The sequence below is a fragment of the Triticum aestivum genome, chromosome 5B (assembly GCF_018294505.1).
Source record: "Triticum aestivum cultivar Chinese Spring chromosome 5B, IWGSC CS RefSeq v2.1, whole genome shotgun sequence".
Classification (NCBI taxonomy): Eukaryota; Viridiplantae; Streptophyta; class Magnoliopsida; order Poales; family Poaceae; genus Triticum; species Triticum aestivum.
Window position 1 is genome coordinate 325,363,580 of NC_057807.1, and position 23,927 is coordinate 325,387,506.

General features: G+C 44.0%; 1 protein-coding gene across 1 annotated transcript; it reads left to right on the top strand.

Moving 5' to 3' along the window:
• Nucleotides 1–2,059: 2,059 nt before the first annotated feature.
• Nucleotides 2,060–3,025, top strand: LOC123116058 (chromosome transmission fidelity protein 8). Its single transcript, XM_044537063.1, has 3 exons — nt 2,060–2,316; nt 2,398–2,614; nt 2,720–3,025. Exons 1-3 carry the CDS (start codon nt 2,155–2,157, stop codon nt 2,788–2,790), a joined length of 450 nt encoding a protein of 149 aa, XP_044392998.1. The 5' UTR covers nt 2,060–2,154; the 3' UTR covers nt 2,791–3,025.
• Nucleotides 3,026–23,927: the final 20,902 nt, after the last annotated feature.

Here is a 23,927-nt window from a genome sequence, read left to right on the forward strand (position 1 = left end):
TGTGCATGAACATACTTGCTTCGTGTTCTAAATAAAAAATGTGACATGTGTAAACAGATTATCCAATATAACATATTTGCTTTATATGAACATAATCTTTGTCTATTGTTTCATTGTAGATTTGGCAGCAACAAATATCCATCTCTAACTACTCTGTTGCATCTTCGATCCATCTCAAGGACGTATCATGGCAGCAAATACTCAAATATAGAGAAAACAAGCACTTACCCTTGTAGCCATGCCGGAGCACTTGCATCCGAGGCCGTCGCACCTGGACCTTCGTCTGCCTCCCCGCCATGGCCGCCCTCCGGCGCCGCACCTGGACCTCCCTCCGCCTCCCCGGCATGGACGCCCTCCAGTGGCGCGCCTGGAACTCCCTCCGCCTCCCCGGCATGGACGCCCTTTGCCTCCCCGCCATGGCCGCCCATCGCCTCCCCGCCATGGCCGCCCGAGGCCGAGACCGGCGCAGCGTCGGCCACGCCCTCCACCGCGCCGTCCATCCCGCCACCAGTAGCAGCATCGGCCACGCCCTCCTCCATCCGTGATTTTTTAGGGTTAGGGATCGAGGGAAAGGGGAATCGAGGAGAGTAGGGAGGGGATCGGGGGGTTGACCCAGCGCAGCGCCTGACGGTTCGCTCAACCAGTTTTTTTTTCCAGCATCCTAGCAGGGGTAAGAACGACATTTCCAGTCACAGTTAACGTTGCTAACGGCAAAAACTGACAGATGTGTCAAAGAAGGAAGAAAATGAAGTTGTGGTGTCAAAAAAGGAAAAATAAAATTTTTAGGGTCAAAAAGGGAACTAGATTTTAAGAATGGGTCAAATAAGGAATTCTCTCGTCAATCAATGCCGACAAGGGCTTTCCGGGGATGCTTGGGAGCATAGATTGTATGCACTGGAAGTGGAAGAACTGTCCATTTACTTGGCAGGGGCAGTACAAGGGGCATGTGAAAGGTGTCACCGTCATACTAGAAGTCGTGGCTTCACAAGATCTTTGGATATGGCATTTTTCTTCGGCATGGCTGGTTCTCACGATGATATCAACATGCTTCATCATTCTTAAGTGTTTGCAAGGCTTGCAGAAGGCCACTCCCCAAAGGTCAACTTTGAGACCGATGACCACCAATACAACAAGGGATACTACCTAGCTAATGGTATATATCCTTAGTGGTTAACTCTTGTGAAGACAATACCCAATCCGCGAGGAGAGAGGAGACATAGATTTGCCCAGCAACAAGAGAGTGCTAGGAAGGATGTGGAGCGTGCTTTTGGTGTGCTTCAATCTCGATAAGGTATCGTTCGACACCTTGCACTGCATGGAGCACCAAGAAGTTTTGAGAGGTGATGACTGCTTGTGTGGTCATGCACAACATGATCGTGGAGCATGAACGTGGTGACATCATTTACGACCAAGGGTTTGATTTTCAGGGTGAAAATGTTGCGCCTAAGCACCAAGAACCGACAATGTTTAAACAATTCATCCAATTTCATTATGAAATGCGTGATTGGCATACTCACATGCAGCTCTAAGATGACTTTGTTGAGCACATGTGTGCTCACATGGGCAACCAGTAAATGTATGGGTTTATTTCATTTTCATGTATTCAAGACAATTTTGATTGGGTTGTAAAACTATTTGATTGTGTTTTTATTCGGATGTGGGACTATTTGATTGTAAAACTATTAGCAATATTTGATTTATTTGGTAATGTGTATATAGTTCAAAAAATGTATACATAGGGGCTTCAACTACTGTGGTGGAGCCGATGCGTTCACCTGTTGGACGCACGAGTCAGCGTAAACAGAAAAACGACACCTTTGACCGATCCAAACAGACAAAATTCAAAACGGACGTCGGTTTGAGAAGATGAGTTGGAGTTGGCCTAATTCAAGGAGCTCCTGCTCGTGTCACGTGAGAGAGAGAGAGAGTCCATTGTTTCATCGTTGGAGCAACCAGGGCAGTATAAGCAAAGAAAATCATTTGGAAAAAAAGGGAAGCAAAAACAATTGGGGGTGTTTTGGCGCGAACTAATAGAAGCACGGGGAAATGAAAAGGGCGGGAAAGCAGCCCGCCAACATCCAGCAGAAAGCCTCGCCAACCGATCTCTCTCCTCCTCCCCCGCTGTCTCCACATCCGATCCGAGGCGAGGCGGCGATGCAGATCCAGGTCCGGTGCGGGTGCGGCGAGGCGGCGTGCCCGGAGTGGGCGGTGGTGGAGGTGCAGGGCGTGCTGCAGCCGCAGCCTTGCTTCTCCGGCCGCATCCAGGGCCTCCACATCGGCCGCCTCTGCTCCACCTCCTCCGCCCCGACTTCCAAGGCAAGAACCACTAACCCTCCCTGCATATTTGGTTTGTTGATTTGATTTGGGGGATCTTGACGGCGGTCTTGCCATTGCCAGGGCGGGTACACCTTCACCGTGGGGTACCATGAGCTCGCCGGCTCGAAGGTGACTCTCAAGAAGCCCCTGCTTGTGCTGAGGAAGAAGAAGAACGACAAGGGAGATGCCGGCGAGCTCGGCCAAGGTGGACAGGCGGCGGCGGAGGTGGAGCTGGAGGTGATCGGCATCATCCGGCACAAGATCCTCTTCAAGGACCGCCCCAAGGCCCTCATCTCAAGTAATCACCGATCCAATTTCCATTTCCACCACAATTGCCAGCACGGTGTCGGTGATTCGGCAGAAACTTTGCTGATGGCGTGTTTTTTCTGGTTTCCTCCTGCAGAGCCGGTGCCCAAGGAGAAGAAGGCCCTGCCTGCAGCGGCGACCCCATCAACCGTGCCTCCCGCTTCCTGAAGAATAAGTTTGTTAAGGATCTGTAGCTCCCTGGGGGTTCTGATTGTCCCCGTTTGTTTCCCCTGTCTAGTTAGTGGTCACATCTTCCTCTACCATTGTTGTGCTTGTGCCGTACGTATACCAGTATGAATTTCCCGTCTCGTTGAAGCACACTAGTGAAAAATTAGCACAAACTTCTGGGGCTGTTTGGGTCCACTGCTATGGGAACCAAATACCACCATCAAATTTGCTTTTATTCTTGTGGTGATCAGGTTCATTCTACATGTGCATCTAGAGGATACTCAAATATAATTTATCGTGTTTGAAGTACAAAAGATACGGCTAGCATCGAAGCAATTAACCGTGACTAGGAAAAGAGATTAACAAGAAACACATAGACAGTAGTATCTAAGAACGAAAGTCCTCGTGTCGGTGGTTAAGATCAGACCGTGTAACCCTGGCAGCCAAATGGTCATGTTCATGTTTCAGAGCAGCGCCTTTAGATAAAGATGACACGCCAATGTTTTCTATCCAGTTCCAGTCAGCATAGATCATACTCCACACATGAAGGTGGAAATATTTCATACTCCATTTAAAGAAATATAAGAACGTTTAGATCACTAAAGTAGTGATGTAAATGCTCTTATATTTCTTTATGGAGAGAGTACTAGCGCAGTGGACGGGGTTTTATAACAGGACACAAGACACACACTTCACCATGAAAACTGGTTTTCCTTAAGGCCTTGTTTGGTAGAAGTGGATTGGGGAGGTTTATGGAGGTGGGGATTTTAGGGGATTTGGTGAATCCCTTCCTTCCACCCAATCCCCTCAAACCCCCTTGAAACCTCCAAACCCCTCCAGCCAGAATCCCCTTCATATGGAAAACTTGTTTGATAGGCAAGGATTACCATATTCTGATAAGATAGTGCAAACATGTAAAAATGCAATCTTTACAAGATAGACAATATCTTATCACAATCCACTGAACCATCTCTCTCACTGGACAGTCATGAAAACTAAACTATGTATGTATGGCACCAAGCAAGCTGTCCTAAAAATCACAATCCACGCTAAGCTCAACTCATGACTGGCAGTGGAAGATTGAAAATAACAAGAAACATCATCATACGGTACAGAGCAACAGTTGAGTGAGGTGGTTTTCATATGTTTTCCATGCACGCACCTAAACAACAACCACCCTAGATTAGAAAGTGAGATGGTTCTACCAACCATTGGTCAAGAGCACACCCTACCAATCAGGATGGATGGGTTACTCCTACATAATCTGCTAGCTCAACACCAACAGCTAGCAAGTAGGGATTCCAACAAGTAGACACAACAACTCCGCCGCCGACTAGACGAGTTCAGTTTGGCACCAAACCACGCAGGAGGTGTCAAAGTACTGCTGCTCCTGTGATGGACGCATCAAACTGTCACAAGAACTCCTGCTGCGAACTGCTACAGAACGCAGTGAACCTAGGGAGGAAGAAGGCGTCTGGCCGTGGCCCTAGGGTTTCCAGAGGGGGTGAAGTAGTGGAGGAGAGGAGAGGAATCTCCTCGGGAAGAACCGGCGAAGGGGGGCGTCGACGCTGTGGCGGCGGCGGGGCATTCAAGATCCGGCGGCGAGGAACCTGCTCTCGGTGGCGACGGCGGGGCTCGTCCTCTCAGTGGCGGCGGCGAGGTGTTGAAGATCCAGCGGCTGGGCGACGCTCTGTCTCGCGCGTCTCGCCCGTCCAGTTCCGCGCGGGTGCCCTCCAGGCTCGCCAACCGCGTGGATAGGAGGGGAACGAAGGGGATCGAAGGGATTGGGCTGGGCAAACCCCGTGAAACATGTTAAGAATCAAACGACATGTCTCTACTGAACTGTCATAGCCAGCCGTCATTAGAATTAGCGTAAATACAATTATTAGCGTCCAAAGCGCCGTACTGACGCGATCGTCCGTACGGACGCCTTCTCGATGCCGGACAGGCACCTCCTATAATAGGCGCCTCAAATTGAGGCGCTAATCCTTGTATATAAAGGGATTTGCCCAACTATCAATGGCACACAAGTTTTCTCTCAAATTCTTACACGTTATCAGCCACGATAGCCTTGACCAACAGAGCACGAACAGGACGAGACGAGAAGGTGAGATGGCAGGGATGAACCTGCATAGAATCGCCTCTGCCCTTGTCCGGTTCATTGGACGGGAAATCCGTCGATTTGCCAGACGCCATAGTGCTGGTGTTCCTCGCCATTGGGGCCCAGGCAACGGCCGTCGTGGTCGCGTGGTCGTCATGATCACCCTGGCCCCGCCGCTGCAGAGCAGGCAGGACCAAGCAACCCATCTGCCGCCGTCCACCACGCCTACCAGGCACCCCCGATGACGGCCTTCGTCGCTTCGCCAATGGACTGGGTTCCAGCCGAGGCTGCAGCCCCGTTCCTAGGCGAGGAGGAGTTCTTCGAGGCCGCCCAGGCCCCGCCACCGCCGGGGATCTTCTTCGGCAATGGCATGGACGCAGGCGTGGCCTTCTGTCCAGTGCACGGATACGACCCTTGCCCTGCCTGCGATTTCTGCCCCGTGCACGGGTATGGGCCGTGCCCTCCTCCGCCGGCCACTCCACCACCGGAACCGGTGGTCATCGACGAGCCGCTCGCCTACCCGGACCTCCCTACGCCGACGCCTGCCGACGAAGACGAGCACTTCATCCCTCCAGGCTATGGCCCTGTGCCCGCCATGATGGAGTGGGAGGCGACGCCGAACGAAGAGGAGGAGCAGTGGCTCAACTCCGTTGTGAAGCAGGAGCCAACCACACCGACGGAGACCAATGAACCTGGCGCCACCGTCCCCGACCTCAACACTGCCACCGACGTGAAGATCAAGGACGAGGCGTTGTCTTCCACGGCCCCAACTGAAGGGAAATATGCCCTAGAGGCAATAATAAAGTTATTATTTATTTCCTCATATCATGATAAATGTTTATTATTCTTGCTAGAATTGTATTAACCGGAAACAGAATACATGTGTGAATACATAGACAAACATAGTGTCACTAGTATGCCTCTACTTGACTAGCTCGTTGATCAAAGATGGTTGAGTTTCCTAGCCATAGACATGAGTTGTCATTTGATTAATGGGATCACATCATTAGGAGAATGATGTGATTGACTTGACCCATTCCGTTAGCTTAGCACTTGATCGTTTAGTATGTTGCTATTGCTTTCTTCATGACTTATACATGTTCCTATGACTATGAGATTATGCAACTCCCGTTTACTGGAGGAACACTTTGTGTGCTACCAAACGTCACAATGTAACTGAGTAATTAAAAAGGAGGTCTACAGGTGTCTCCGAAGGTACATGTTGAGTTGGCGTATTTCGAGATTAGGATTTGTCACTCCGATTGTCGGAGAGGTATCTCTGGGCCCTCTCGGTAATGCACATCACTCTAAGCCTTGCAAGCAATGTAGCTAATGAGTTAGTTGCGGGATGATGCATTATGTAACGAGTAAAGAGACATGCCGGTAACGAGATTGAACTAGGTATTGAGATACCGATGATCGAATCTCGGGCAAGTAACATACCAATGACAAAGGGAACAACGTATGTTGTTATGCGGTTTGACCGATAAAGATCTTCGTAGAATATGTAGGAGCCAATATGAGCATCCAGGTTCCGCTATTGGTTATTGACCGGAGACGTGTCTCGATCATGTCTACATAGTTCTCGAACCCGTAGGGTCCGCACGCTTAAAGTTCGGTGACGATTGGTATTATGAGTTTTTGTGTTTTGATGTACTGAAGGTAGTTTGGAGTCCCGGATATGATCACGGACATGACGAGGAGTCTCTAAATGGTCGAGATGTAAAGATCGATATATTGGATGACTATGTTCGGACACCAGAAGTGTTTCAGGAGGTTTCGGACATATAACGGAGTATCGGGGGGTTACCGGAACCCCCCGGGGGATTTAGTGGGCCTAATGGGCCCTAGTGGAGAAGAGGAGGGGCGGCCAGGGCAGGCCGCGCCCCCTCCCCCTCCAGTCTTAATAGGACAAGGAGGGGGGGGGACCCCCCTTTCCTTCCTCTCCTCTCTCCCTTCCTTTCCCCCTCCTACTCCAACTAGGAAAAGAGGGAGTCCTACTCCCGGTGGGAGTAGGACTCCTCTCTGGCGTGCCTCCTCCTAGCCGGCGCCCCCTCCCCCTTGATCCTTTATATACGGGGACAGGGGGGCACCTCTAGACACAACAATTGATCTCTTGATCTCTTAGCCGTGTTCGGTGCCCCCCTCCACCATATTCCACCTCGGTAATATCATATCGGTGCTTAGGCAAAACCCTGCGTCGGTAGCATCATCAACACCGTCATCACGCCGTTGTGCCGACGGAACTCTCCTGCAAAGCTCTGTTGGATCGGAGTTCGTGGGACGTCATCGAGCTGAACGTGTGCTGAACTCAGAGGTGCCGTACGTTCGGTACTTGATCGGTCGGATCGTGAAGACGTACGACTACATCAACCGCGTTGTGCTAACGCTTCCGCTTTCGGTCTACGAGGGTACGTGTACAACACTCTCCCCTCTCGTTGCTATGCATCACCATGATCTTGTGTGTGCGTAGGAAAATTTTGAAATTACTACGTTCCCCAACAGTGGCATCCAAGCCTGGTTTTATACGTAGATGTTATATGCACGAGTAGAACACAAGTGAGTTGTGGGCGATACAAGTCATACTGCTTACCAGCATGTCATACTTTGGTTCGGCGGTATTGTTGGATGAAGCGGCCCGGACCGACATTACGCGTACGCTTACGCGAGACTGGTTCTACCGACGTGCTTTACACATAGGTGGCTGTCGGGTGTCAGTTTCTCCAACTTTAGTTGAACCGAGTGTGGCTATGCCCGGTCCTTGAGAAGGTTAAAACAACACTAACTTGACGAACTATCGTTGTGGTTTTGATGCGTAGGTAAGAATGGTTCTTGCTCAGCCCGTAGCAGCCACGTAAAACTTGTAACAACAAAGTAGAGGACGTCTAACTTGTTTTTGCAGGGCATGTTGTGATGTGATATGGTCAAGACATGATGCTAAATTTTATCGTATGAGATGATCATGTTTTGTAACAAAGTTATCGGCAACTGGCAGGAGCCATATGGTTGTCGCTTTATTGTATGCAATGCAATCGCCCTGTAATTGCTTTACTTTATCACTAAGCAGTAGCGATAGTCGTAGAAGCAATAGGTGGCGAAACAACAACGATGCTACGATGAAGATCAAGGTGTCGCGCTGGTGACGATGGTGATCATGACGGTGCTTCGGAGATGGAGATCACAAACACAAGATGATGATGACCATACCGTATCACTTATTGATTGCATGTGATGTTTATCCTTTATGCATCTTATTTTTCTTTGATTGACGATAGCATTATAAGATGATCTCTCACTAAATTTCAAGGTTTAAGTGTTCTCCCTGAGTATGCACCGTTGCGAAAGTTCTTCGTGCTGAGACACCACGTGATGATCGGGTGTGATAGGCTCTACGTTCAAATACAACGGGTGCAAAATAGTTGCACACGCGGAATACTCAGGTTAAACTTGACGAGCCTAGCATATACAGATATGGCCTCGGAACACTGAGACCGAAAGGTCGAGCGTGAATCATATAGTAGATATGATCAACATAGTGATGTTCACCATTGAAAACTACTCCATCTCACGTGATGATCAGACATGGTTTAGTTGATTTAGATCACATGATCACTTAGATGATTAGAGGGATGTCTGTCTAAGTGGGAGTTCTTAAGTAATATGATTAATTGAACTTTAATTTATCATGAACTTAGTACTTGATAGTATTTTTGCTTGTCTATGTTATTGTAGATAGATGGCTCGTGCTGTTGTTCCGTTGAATTTTAATGCGTTCCTTGAGAAAGCTAAGTTGAAAGATGATGGTAGCAATTACACGGACTGGGTCCGTAACTTGAGGATTATCCTCATTGTTGCATAGAAGAATTACGTCCTGGAAGCACCACTGGGTGCCAAGCCTGCTGCAGATGCAACTGACGACGTTAAGAACGTCTGGCAAAGCAAAGCTGATGACTACTCGATAGTTCAGCGTGCCATGCTTTACAGCTTAGAACCGGGACTTCAATGACGTTTTGAACGTCATGGAGCATATGAGATGTTCCAAGAGTTGAAGTTAATATTTCAATCAAATGCCCGGATTGAGAGATATGAAGTCTCCAATAAGCTCTATAGCTGCAGGATGGAGGAGAATAGTTCTGTTAGTGAACATATACTCAAAATGTCTGGGTATAATAATCACTTGATTCAACTGAGAGTTAATCTTCCTGATGATAGTGTCATTGACAGAATTCTTCAATCACCGCCACCAAGCTACAAGAGCTTCGTGATGAACTATAATATGCAAGGGATGAACAAGACTATTCTCGAGCTCTTCGCAATGCTAAAAGCTGCGGAGGTAGAAATAAAAAAGGAGCATCAAGTGTTGATGGTCAACAAGACCACCAGTTTCAAGAAAAAGGGTAAAGGGAAGAAGAAGGGGAACTTCAAGAAGAACGGCAAACAAGTTGCCGCTCAAGAGAAGAAACCTAAGTCTGGACCTAAACCTGAGACTGAGTGCTTCTACTGCAAAGGGGCTGGTCACTAGAAGCGGAACTGCCCCAAGTATCTGGCGGATAAGAAGGATGGCAAGGTGAACAAAGGTATATGTGTTATACATGTTATTGATGTGTACCTTACTAATGCTCGCAGTAGCACCTGGGTATTTGATACTGGTTCTGTTGCTAATATTTGCAACTCAAAACATGGACTACGGATTAAGCGAAGATTGGCTAAGGACGAAGTGACGATGCGCGTGGGAAATGGTTCCAAAGTCGATGAGATCGCGGTCGGCACGCTACCTCTACATCTACCTTCGGGATTAGTTTTAGACCTGAATAATTGTTATTTGGTGCCAGCGTTAAGCATGAACATTATATCTGGATCTTGTTTGATGCGAGATGATTATTCATTTAAATCAAAGAATAATGGTTGTTCTATTTATATGAGTAATATCTTTTATGGTCATGCACCCTTGAAGAGTGGTCTATTTTTATTGAATCTCGATAGTAGTGATACACATATTCATAATGTTGAAGCAAAAAGATGCAGAGTTGATAATGATAGTGCAACTTATTTGTGGCACTGCCGTTTGGGTCATATTGGTGTAAAGCACATGAAGAAACTCCATACCGATGGACTTTTGGAATCACTTGATTATGAATCACTTGGTACTTGCGTACCGTGCCTCATGGGCAAGATGACTAAAACGACGTTCTCCGGAACTATGGAGCGAGCAACATATTTATTGGAAATCATACATACTGATGTATGTGGACCAATGAACATTGAGGCTCGCAGCGGGTATCGTTATTTTCTCACCTTCACTGATGATTTAAGCAAATATGGGTATATCTACTTAATGAAACATAAGTCTGAAACATTTGAAAAGTTCAAAGAATTTCAGAGTGAAGTGGAAAATCATCATAACAAGAAAATAAAATTTCTACGATCTGATCGTGGAGGAGAATATTTGAGTTACGAGTTTGGTCTATATTTGAAACAATGCGGAATAGTTTCGCAACTCACGCCACCTGGAACACCACAACGTAATGGTGTGTCCGAACATCGTAATCGTACTTTACTAGATATGGTGCGATCTATGATGTCTCTTACTGATTTACCGCTATCATTTTGGGGTTATGCTTTAGAGACGGCTACATTCACGTTAAATACGACACCATCAAAATCCGTTGAGACGACGCCTTATGAAGTGTGGTTTGGCAAGAAACCAAAGTTGTCGTTTCTTAAAGTTTGGGGCTACGATGCTTATGTGAAAAAACTTCAACCTGATAAGCTCAAACCCAAATCGGAGAAATGTGTCTTCATAGGATACCCAAAGGAGACTATTGGGTACACCTTCTATCACAGATCCAAAGGCAAGACTTTTGTTGCTAATTTTGGATCCTTTCTAGAGAAGGAGTTTCTCTCGAAATAAGTGAGTGGGAGGAAAGTAGAACTTGATGAGGTAACTGTACCTGCTCCCTTATTGGAAAGTAGTTCATCACAGAAACCGGTTCCTGTGACGCCTACACCAATAAGTGAGGAAGCTAATGATGTTGATCATGAAACTTCAGATCAAGTTACTACCGAACCTTGTAGGTCAACGAGAGTAAGATCCGCACCAGAGTGGTACGGTAATCCTATTCTGGAAGTCATGTTACTTGACCATGGCGAACCTATGAACTATGAGGAAGCGATGATGAGCCCAGATTCCACAAAATGGCTTGAGGCCATGAAATCTGAGATGGGATCCATGTATGAGAACAAAGTATGGACTTTGGTTGACTTGCCCGATGATCGGCAAGCCATCGAGAATAAATGGATCTTCAAGAAGAAGACTAACACTGATGGTAATGTTACTGTCTATAAAGGTCGACTTGTTGCGAAAGGTTTTCGACAAGTTCAAGGGGGTGACTACGATGAGACTTCCTCACTCGTAGCGATGCTTAAGTCTGTCCGAATCATGTTAGAAATTGCTGCATTTTATGATTATGAAATATGGCAAATGGATGTCAAAACTGTATTCCTGAATGGATTTCTAGAAGAAGAGTTGTATATGATGCAACCAGAAGGTTTTGTCGATCCAAAAGGTGCTAACAAAGTGTGCAAGCTCCAGCGATCCATTTATGGACTGGTGCAAGCCTCTCGGAGTTGGAATAAACGTTTGATAGTGTGATCAAAGCATATGGTTTTATACAGACTTTTGGAGAAGCCTGTATTTACAAGAAAGTGAGTGGGAGCTCTGTAGCATTTCTGATATTATATGTAGACGACATATTGTTGATTGGAAATGATGTCGAATTTCTGGATAGCATAAAAGGATACTTGAATAAAAGTTTTTCAATGAAAGACCTTGGTGAAGCTGCTTATATATTGGGCATCAAGATCTATAGAGATAGATCAAGACGGTTAATTGGACTTTCACAAAGCACATACCTTGATAAAGTTTTGAAAACGTTCAAAATGGATCAAGCAAAGAAAGGCTTCTTGCCTGTATTACAAGGTATGAAGTTGAGTCAGACTCAATGCCCGGCCACTGCAGAAGATAGAGAGAAAATGAAAGATGTTCCCTATGCTTCAGCCATAGGCTCTATCATGTATGCAATGCTGTGTACCAGACCTGATGTGTGCCTAGCTATTAGCTTAGCAGGGAGGTACCAAAGTAATCCAGGAGTGGATCACTGGACAACGGTCAAGAATATCCTGAAATACCTGAAAAGGACTAATGATATGTTTCTCATTTATGGAGGTGACAAAGAGCTAGTCGTAAATGGTTACGTCGATGCAAGCTTTGACACTGATCCGAACGATTCTAAATTGCAAACCGGATACGTGTTTATATTGAACGGTGGAGCTGTCAGTTGGTGCAGTTCTAAACAAAGCGTCATGGCGGGATCTACATGTGAAGCGGAGTACATAGCTGCTTGAGAAGCAGCAAATGAAGGAGTCTGGATGAAGGAGTTCATGTCTGATCTAGGTGTCATACCTAGCGCATTGGGTCCAATGAAAATCTTTTGTGACAATACTCGTGCAATTGCCTTGGCAAAGGAACCTAGATTTCACAAGAGAACCAAGCACATCAAGAGACGCTTCAATTCCATTCGGGACCAAGTCCAGGTGGGAGACATAGAGATTTGCAAGATACATACGGATCTGAATGTTACAGACCCGTTGACTAAGCCTCTTCCATGAGCAAAACATGATCAACACCAAGGCTCCATGGGTGTTAGAATCATTACTGTGTAATCTAGATTATTGACTCTAGTGCAAGTGGGAACTGAAGGAAATATGCCCTAGAGGCAATAATAAAGTTATTATTTATTTCCTCATATCATGATAAATGTTTATTATTCTTGCTAGAATTGTATTAATCGGAAACATAATACATGTGTGAATACATAGACAAACATAGTGTCACTAGTATGCCTCTACTTGACTAGCTCGTTGATCAAAGATGGTTGAGTTTCCTAGCCATAGACATGAGTTGTCATTTGATTAACAGGATCACATCATTAGGAGAATGATGTGATTGAATTGACCCATTCCGTTAGCTTAGCACTTGATCGTTTAGTATGTTGCTATTGCTTTCTTCATGACTTATACATGTTCCTATGACTATGATATTATGCAACTCCCGTTTACTGGAGGAACACTTTGTGTGCTACCAAACATCACAATGTATCTGAGTAATTAAAAAGGAGGTCTACAGGTGTCTCCGAAGGTACATGTTGAGTTGGCGTATTTCGAGATCAGGATTTGTCACTCCGATTGTCGGAGAGGTATCTCTGGGCCCTCTCGGTAATGCACATCACTCTAAGCCTTGCAAGCAATGTAGCTAATGAGTTGGTTGTGGGATGATGCATTACGTAATGACTAAAGAGACTTGCCGGTAATGAGATTGAACTAGGTATTGAGATACCGATGATCGAATCTCGGGCAAGTAACATACTGATGACAAAGGGAACAACGTATGTTGTTATGCGGTTTGACCGATAAAGATCTTCGTAGAATATGTAGGAGCCAATATGAGCATCCAAGTTCCGCTATTGGTTATTGACTGGAGACGTGTCTCGGTCATGTCTACATAGTTCTCAAACCCGTAGGGTCCGCACGCTTAAAGTTCGGTGACGATCAGTATTATGATTTTTTGTGTTTTGATGTACCGAAGGTAGTTCGGAGTCCCGGATATGATCACGGACATGACGAGGAGTCTCGAAATGGTCGCCACGTAAAGATTGATATATTGTATGACTATGTTCGGACACCGGAAGTGTTTCGGGAGGTTTCGAACATATAACGGAGTATCGGGGGGTTATCGGAACCCCCCGGGGGATTTACTGGGCCTAATGGGCCCTAGTGGAGAAGAGGAGGGGCGGCTAGGGCAGGCCGCGCGCCCCCTCTCCCTCTAGTCCGAATAGGACAAGGAGGGGGTGGGGGCGCTCCCCTTTCCTTCCTCTCCTCTCTCCCTTCCTTCCCCCCTCCTACTCCAACTAGGAAAAGAGGGTTTCCTACTCCCGGTGGGAGTAGGACTCCTCCCTGACGCTCCTCCTCCTGGCCGCCCCCTCCCCCTTGATCCTTTATATACGGGGGCAGGGGGGCACCTCTAGACACAACAATTGATCTCTTGATCTCTTAGCCGTGTGCGGTGCCCCCCTCCACCATATTCCACCTGGGTAATATCGTAGCCGTGCTTAGGCAAAGCCCTGCGTCGGTAGCATCATCAACACCGTCATCACGCCATCGTGCTGAAGAAACTCTCCTGCAAAGCTCTGCTGGATCGGAGTTCGTGGGACGTCATCGAGCTAAACGTGTGCTGAACTCGGAGGTGTCGTACATTCGGTGCTTGATCGGTCGGATCGTGAAGACGTACGAGTACATCAACCGCGTTGTGCTAACGCTTCCGCTTTCGTCCTACGAGGGTACGTGGACAACACTCTTCCCTCTTGTTGCTATGCATCACCATGATCTTGTGTGTGCGTAGGAAATTTTTTAAATTACTACGTTCCCCAACACCAGCATCTCCGCCGCCTCCGCCCCTGGCAAGCCCGCGAACGCCGCCACCGACGGCTCGCCGAATCCTTCGCCATTTCGCGGTGGCGCTGGAGCAGCACCGCCCCGGCCTCCGCCCCGTCTCCTGGGCCCCTGCAGGCCTCCACCTCCCCGGCTACGCTGCGGGAGGGCCTTCCTCCTCCTGAAGATCGCCGGTGCTAGGCGCCATCTGCAGCGGCCGACGAGATCCCATGGAGGTGGCGGTGGAATGGGGGGAATTGACCCCAACCGCCCACCTCCCAGTCCCCCTTATCCGCTCCTTCAGCGGCGCCACCATGGGCCTAGGCCGAAAGGCCTCATGGGTTGTGGCCCACGTTGCAACGACCAGCAAGAAAGAAAAAAACACCTAGCGGGTGATAGGCTAGATTGCAGAAAAATCCTCATATTATCGGAATTTCATGCATTAGTCCAACTACTAGTACTAATTTAGTGCTTGCCATGTTTTAGCCCCTAAATTTGGGAATTTGCAGATAGGTTCAACTATTAGTGCTGTAATTAAGTACTTGTCATGTTTTAGACCTTGTATCTTGGTGTGATTATATATTGTGCTCAATTAAATTTGTATTGATGTTTAGACCATATTATGTCTATAAATCATTACATGTTCAATGTGTTTGCAATTCGCAATCCCTATAACATGTACAAATGGTACAATAATATTATTTTGCAATTGAAAAATCATGTTTTTTGCAACTCAAATATTATTTCGCCATCAATTAAGTCCAAAAAATGCCTATGTAGCACAAAGTAGACTTAATTCGAATAGATTAATATGCAATATTTTTAATAAACTAACTAAACTTCAAGTCTTTACTTGAATTCACAAGAATTGCAAAATTTATTACAACAGGGCCATGATGATTTTAATTTACATACAAGTAAATTGATCAAATATTTGGTTCTCAATCTTGTAGGACAAAATGACCGTCAAAGAATTCTTACACGTTTGTATTCTATATATCCAATAAAGTGTTTTTCATTAAACTGAAAAGTCCACATTTTAATATATAGATTTCTATGGGAGTCAACCAATGGAGGAGGAAATGTGCCTTGTGGACAGTGGCACCACAAACTCTATACTTAGGGAAATAAAGTATTTCCAAACTCTTACAAAATTGAATGGGGATATTTTAACAATCGCTGGACGCGATGCGGTAATTGTTGGCGAAGGACGTGCCATATTTACCCTCCCTATGGGTACACAAAGTGTAATTGAGGATGCTTTATTGTATCCTGGTTCAACTCGTACCCTCATAGGTTATAGAGATATCCGCAAAAATGGTTTCCACGTTGAAACTTATGAAGATAACAAAGAGGAATATCTCCTCTTTACCAAAGACAACGGATATGGCAAACATATATTTGAGAAAATTCCCTCTTTATCATCAGGATTGTACTACATAAAACACGTAGAGCATGTTGCGTATAAGGTAATTTATCAGAATGTAAATGCATTCCAAACTTGGCATGATCGCCTTGGTCATCCTGGTATAGCGATGATGAGGAAAATTATCTGCAATTCCAATGGTCATGACTTAAATGAAGCTAAATTCCCACAATCTTCAGATTTTATGTGCACTGCATGTGCTACTGGGAAACTCAATTTAAGACCCTCATATCTTAAAATTCAAGCAAAACCACTACAATTCCTTGAACGAATTCAAGGCGATATTTGTGGTCCGATCCAACCATTGTGTGGACCTTTTAGGTATTTCATGGTTCTAATAGATGCATCTACACGATGATCTCATGTGTGTTTACTATCTACACGAAACCATGCATTTGCCAAAATAATGAGACAAGTTATCAAATTGCAAGCTCATTATCCTGAGAATCGAATTAAATCAATTTGAATGGACAACGCTGCTGAATTCTCTTCACATGCTTTCAATGATTATTGCATGGCATTAGGCATTGAAGTTCATCACTCTGTCCCATATCTCCACACTCAAAATGGATTGGCCGAATCTCTAATTAAGAGAATTAAGCTCATTGCACGACCCTTACTAATGAATTGCAATTTACCAACTTCTTGTTGGGGTCACGCAGTTTTAAACGCTGCTGACTTAATCCAACTGAGACCAACTGCATATCACAGCACTTCCCCTCTGCAATTAGTATGTGGAAACCTACCAAATATTTCCCATCTGCGTAAATTTGGATGCGCCACATATGTGCCAATCTCACCACCATAGCGTACATCCATGGGCCCACACAGAAAAGTGGGGATCTATGTGGGGTACAAATCACCGTCGATAATCAAGTACCTTGGACCCCTCACGGGGGATCTGTTCATAGCCCGTCATGCTGACTGCATCTTCAATGAGGACCATTGATACGTCTCCAACGTATCTATAATTTTTGATTGTTCCATGCTATTATATTACCCCTTTTGGATGTTTATGGACTTTATTTTACACATTTATATCATTTTTGGGACTAACCTACTAACCGAAGGCCCAACCCGTATTGCTGTTTTTTTTTCCTATTTCAGTATTTCGAAGAAAAGGAATATCAAATGGAGTCCAAACGGAATGAAACCTTCGGGAGCATGATTTTTGGGACGAACGTGATCCAGAGGACTTGGAGTGCAAGCCAAGAAGCAGCCGAGGCGGCCATGAGATAGGAGGGCGCGCCCACCCCCTCTAGGCGCACCCCCTGTCTTGCGGGCCCCTCGGGAGGCCACCGACGTATTTCTTCCTCCTATATAAGCCTACGTACCCCGAAAACATCCAGGGAGCCAACGAAACACAATTTCCACCACCGTAACCTTCTGTATCCGCGAGATCCCATCTTGGAGCCTTCGTCGGCGCTCCGCCGGAGGGGGAATCGACCACGGAGGGCTTCTACATCAACACCATAGCCCCTCCGATGAGTTGTGAGTAGTTTACCATAGACCTTCGGGTCCATAGTTATTAGCTAGATGGCTTCTTCTCTCTTTTGGGATCTCAATGCAATGTTCTCCCCCTCTCTTGTGGAGATCTATTCGATGTAAACTCTTTTTGCGGTGTGTTTGTCGAGATCCGATGAATTGTGGGTTTATGATCAAGTTTATCTATGAGAAATATTTGAATCTCCTCTGAATTCTTTTATGTATGATTGAGTTATCTTTGCAAGTCTCTTCGAATTATCAGTTTGGTTTGGACTACTAGATTGATCTTTCTTGCCATGGGAGAAGTGCTTAGCTTTGGGTTCAATCTTGCGGTGTCCTTACCCAGTGACAGAAAGGGTTGCAAGGCACGTATTGTATTGTTGCCATCGAGGATAAAAAGATGGGGTTTATATCATATTGCACGAGTTATCCCTCTACATCATGTTATCTTGCTTAATGCGTTACTCTGTTCTTTGTGAACTTAATACTCTAGATGCAGGCAGGAGTCGGTCGATGTGTGGAGTAATAGTAGTAGATGCAGGCAGGAGTCGGTCTACTTGTTGCGGACGTGATGCCTATATACATAATCATGCCTGGATAATCTCATAATTATTCGCTTTTCTTTCAATTGCTCGACAGTAATTTGTTCATCCACCGTAATACTTATGCTATCTTGAGAGAAGCCTCTAGTGAAACCTATGGCCCCTGGGTCTATCTTTTATCATATAAGCTTTCAGTCTACTTTTATTTGCATCTTTACTTTTTGCATCTATATTATAAAATACCAAAAATATATTTATCTTATCATACTATCTCTATCAGATCTCACTTTCGCAAGTGGCCGTGAAGGGATTGACAACCCCTTTATTGCGTTGGTTGTGAGTTCTTTGTTTGTTTGTGTAGGTGCGTGTGACTTTTGAGGAGCCTCCTACTGGATTGATACCTTGGTTCTCAAAAAATTAGGGAAATACTTACGTTACTATTGATGCATCACCCTTTCCTCTTCAAGGAAAACCAACGCAAGCTCAAGACGTAGCAAGAAGGATTTCTAGCGCCGTTGCCGGGGAGGTCTTCGCTCAAGTCAAGACATACCAAGTACCCATCACAAACTCATCTCCCTCGCATTTACATTATTTGCCATTTGCCTCTCGTTTTCCTCTCCCCCACTTCACCCTTGCCATTTTATTCGCCCTTCTTCTGTTCGTCTTTTTGCTTTGATGTCTTACTTGGCTCGTTTGCTCGTTTGGTTGGAATAGTTGTTTATTTATTACTAAATAGAGAACCTAAGATCTATGGATCCTCATCTTCTTGCTAATCTTTTCAAGAGATCCAATTATGATGAACCAATTGCTAGTGAGTTTTGTGCACTAGATTATCTTTATGAAGCTTTGCTCAAAATTTGTGAGTCTGAAAATTATGCTGAAGAAATTTATGAAGAGATTCACGATAACTCCTTGAATAAAAAGCATTATTGAAATGATTTTCCTATAAATTCTCTTGATTTCAATTGCGCTAATAATATGCAAAACCCTAAGCTTGGGGATGCTAGTTTTGTTATGTCTACTACTTGTTTCAATGATCATGATTGGGGTGATTCTTCTTATAACCTTGAATATTTATTTAAGCCCCATGATGAATATGAGATTGATAATAGTGTTTGCAATAATGTTGAAAGTGGGTTCGGAAGAGTGTCAACTTTAGATCCCACATATTTGGAGGATGTTAAATCTTATGATATTTTTGATAAAAGTGGGTTCGGAAAGGTCATGACTTTAGTTAATGTTAATCCCACTATCTTGGAAGAGTGTCAACTTTACATGCATGTGATCATGTTGAGAATATGTTTTGTGATAGATATTTTGTGGAACTTTCCTATGATCCTACATGTAATTATTATGAGAGAGGGAAATATGGTTGTAGAAATTTTCATGTTACTAAATTACCTCTCGTTATGTTGAGATTGCTATTGTTTCTTTCCACTTCCTTGCATATGCTAATTTTTGCTTGCTATGATAATTTGTTTGCTTAAAAAATTCCTATGCATAGGAAGTATGTTAGACTTATATGTTTATCACATGTTTTATGATGCTCCCTTTATGCTTCAATTCTTGTCTTTCATGTGAGCATCATTGAAATCTCAATGCCTAGCTAAAAAGGCTTTAAAGAAAAGCGCTTATTGGGAGACAACCCAATATTTTTCCTTGCTGCATCTACCTTCTGTTTAGACGTGTTTTTATGTTTTAGTTAGTGTTTGTGCCAAATAGAACCTATAGGATAACCTATGATGATAGTTAATTTGATTCTGCTGAAAAACAGAAACTCTGTGTGCACGAATTTAATTTTGTTAAATCACAGAGAGGTGCTTTTGCGTTGATTCTTTTTTCTTCTGATCAATAGACAAATTTTCTAGGACTTCCTATTTTTGTAGGATTTTTATTGTTCCAGAAGTTTGCGTTAGTTACAGATTGCTACAGACTGTTCTGTTTTTTGACAGATTCCGTTTTCGTGTGTTGTTTGCTTATTTTGATGCATCTATGGCTAGTAAAATAGTTTATAAACCATAGAGAAGTTGGAATACAGTAGGTTTAACACCAAAATAAATAAATAATGATTTCATTGCAGTACCTTATGTGGTGGTTTTGTTTTCTTTCACTAATGGAGCTTATAAGATTTCCTGTTGAGTTTTGTGTTGTGAAGTTTTCAAGTTTTGGATAAAGCTTTTATGGACTATGGAATAAGGAGTGGCAAGAGCCTAAGCTTGGGGATGCCCATGGCACCCCAAGATATTCAAGGATAGCTAAAATCCTAAGCTTGGGGAGGCCCCGGGAAGGCATCCCCTCTTTCGTCTTCGTTCATTGGTAACTTTACTTGGAGCTATATTTTTATTCGCCACATGATATGTGTTTTGCTTGGAGCGTCGTGTATTATATTAGTCTTTGCTTTTTGGTTTAACACAATCATCCTTGCGGTACACACCTTTTGGGAGAAGCCCACTTGATTAGAATTTGCTATAATACTCTATGTGCTTCACTTATATCTTTTGAGCTTGATAGTTTTTGCTCTAGTGCTTCACTTATATCTTTTAGAGCACGGCGGTGGATTAATTTTGAAGAAATTGCTAGTCTCTCATGCTTCACTTATATTATTTTGAGAGTCTTTTAGAACAGCATGGTATTTGCTATGGTTACAAATTTGGTCCTAGAATGATGAGCATCCAAGTTGGGTATAATAAAAACTATCATAGGAAGTGAATTGGATGTTATGATCAATTTGCTGCTTGACAATTGTTTTGAGATATAAAGGTAGTAATGTTAGGGTCATGCTAGTGGATAATTATGAAATTGAGAAATACTTTTGTTGAAGTTGGCAAGTCTCGTAGCATGCACGTATGGTAAAAGTTGTGTGACAAATTTGTTGCATGAGGTGCTCTTTTGATTGTCTTCATTATGAGTGGCAGTCGAGGACGAGCGATGGTCTTTTCCTACCAATCTATCCCTCTAGGGGCATGCGTAGTAGTACTTTGCTTCGAGGGTTAAGTAGGCTTTTGCAATAAGTATATGAGTTCTTTATGACTAATGTGAGTCCATGGATATACGCACACTCATCCTTCCACTTTGCTAGCCTCTATTATACCGCGCAACTTTCGCCGGTATCACACCCATTATTTACCTTCCTCAAAACAGCCACCATACCTACCTATTATGGCATTTCCATAGCCATTCCGAGATATATTGCCATGCAACTTTCCACAGTTCCGTTTATTATGACACGTTTCATCATTGTCATATTGCTCTTTGCATGATCATGTAGTTGACATCGTATTTGTGGCAAGGCCACCTTCATAATTTTCATACATGTCGCTCTTGATTCATTGCATATCCCGGTACACCGCCGGAGGCATTCATATAGAGTCATATCTTGTTCTAGCTTTGAGATTCTTGAGTTGTAAATCCATAAAAGTGTGATGATCTTCATTATTAGAGCATTGTCTCAGTGAGGAAAGGATGATGAAGACTATGATTCCCCCACAAGTCGGGATGAGACTTCGGACTTTACAAAAAGAAAAAAGAGAGAAAAAACAAAAAAAAAAGAGAAAGGCCAAAAAAAAGAAAGGCCAAAGAAAAAAAGAAGAAAAAAAAAGAAAAAAAATGAGAGAAAGAGAAGGGACAATGCTACTATCTCTTTTTCCACACTTGTGCTTCAAGATAGAACCATGATCTTCATGATAGAGAGTCTCCTATGTTGTCACTTTCATATACTAAGTGGGAATTTTTCATTATAAAACTTGGCTTGTATTCCAATGATGGGCTTCCTCAAAATGCCCTAGGTCTTCGTGAGCAAGCGAGTTGGATGCACACCCACTTAGTTCTTTTTGTTGAGCTTTCATATATTTATAGCTCTAGTGCATCTGTTGCATGGCAGTCCCTACTCACTCACATTGATATCTATTGATGGGCATCTCCATATCCCGTTACGCCTAATTGATGTGAGACTATCTTCTCCCTCTTTTTGTCTTCACAACCACCATCTTTTACCACCTTAGTGCCATGTCCATGGCTTACGCTCATGTATTGCGTAAGAGTTGAAAAAAGCTGAAGCGCGTTAAAAAGTATGAAACAATTGCTTGGATCGTCATCGGGGTTGTGCATGATGGGAGTATTTTGTGTAATGAAAATGAAGCATGGCCTAACTATATGATTTTGTAGGGATAAGCTTTCTTCGGCTATGCTATTTTGATAGGACATGATTATTTGTTAGTATGCTTTGAAGCATTATTATTTTTATGTTTTATAAGCTTTTATCTTGAATCATTTGGATCTGAACATTCATGCCAAGAAAATTACATTGAGAATTATGCTAGGTAGCATTCCACATCAAAAAATTCTGTTTTTATCATTTACCTACTCGAGGACGAGCAGGAATTAAGCTTGGGGATGCTTGATACGTCTCCAATGTATCTATAATTTTTGATCGTTCCATGCTATTATATTACCCCTTTTGGATGTTTATGGGCTTTATTTTACACATTTATATCATTTTTGGGACTAACCTACTAACCGGAGGCCCAGCCCGTATTGCTGTTTTTTTTTGCCTATTTCAGTATTTCGAAGAAAAGGAATATCAAATGGAGTCCAAACGGAATGAAACATTCAGGAGCATGATTTTTGGAACGAACATGATCCAGAGGACTTGGAGTGCAAGCCAAGAAGCAGCCGAGGCGGCCACGAGATAGGAGGGCACGCCCCCTGTCTTGTGGGCCCCTCAGGCGGCCACCGACGTACTTCTTCCTCCTATATAAGCCTACGTACCCGAAAAACATCCAGGGAGCCAACGAAACACAATTTCCACCACCGTAACCTTATGTATCCGCGAGATCCCATCTTGGAGCCTTCGCCGGCGCTCCGCCGGAGGGGGAATCGACCACGGAGGGCTTCTACATCAACACCATAGACCCTCCGATGAGTTGTGAGTAGTTTACCACAGACCTTCGGGTCCATAGTTATTAGCTAGATGGCTTCTTCTCTCTTTTTGGATCTCAATGCAATGTTCTCCCCCTCTCTTGTGGAGATCTATTCGATGTAAACTCTTTTTGCGGTGTGTTTGTCGAGATCCGATGAATTGTGGGTTTATGATCAAGTTTATCTATGAGAAATATTTGAATCTCCTCTGAATTCTTTTATGTATGATTGAGTTATCTTTGCAAGTCTCTTCGAATTATCAGTTTGGTTTGGACTACTAGATTGATCTTTCTTGCCATGGGAGAAGTGCTTAGCTTTGGGTTCAATCTTGCGGTGTCCTTACCCAGTGACAGAAAGGTTGCAAGGCACGTATTGTATTGTTGCCATCAAGGATAAAAAGTTGGGGTTTATATCAAATTGCATGAGTTTATCCCTCTACATCATGTCATCTTTCTTAATGCGTTACTCTGTTCTTATGAACTTAATACTCTAGATGCATGCTGGATAGCGGTCGATGTGTGGACTAGTAGTAGTAGATGCAGGCAGGAGTCGGTCTACTTGTTGCAGACGTGATGCCTATATACATGATCATGCCTAGATAATCTCATAATTATTCGCTTTTCTATCAATTGCTCGACAGTAATTTGTTCACCCACCATAATACTTATGCTATCTTGAGAGAAGCCACTAGTGAAACCTATGGCCCCTGGGTCTATCTTTTATCATATAAGCTTTCAATCTACTTTTATTTGCATCTTTACTTTTTGCATCTACATTATAAAATACCAAAAATATATTTATCTTATCATACTATCTCTATCAGATCTCACTTTCGCAAGTGGCCGTGAAGGGATTGACAACCCCTTTATTGCGTTGGTTGCGAGTTCTTTGTTTGTTTGTGTAGGTGCGTGAGACTTTTGAGGAGCCTCCTACTGGATTGATACCTTGGTTCTCAAAAACTGAGGGAAATACTTATGCTACTATTGCTGCATCACCCTTTCCTCTTCAAGGAAAACCAACACAAGCTCAAGACGTAGCAACCATTTCCTGGCATTAGGTGGAGATATCAAGTACCAAAAAGAATGCCCGGAAATCGATTGGAATGCCCAAGGCATTTCCTCCTCTGATCCACGTACTCAAGAAACTGAACTTCAAGTTTGGAAAATAATTAATTTGCAAC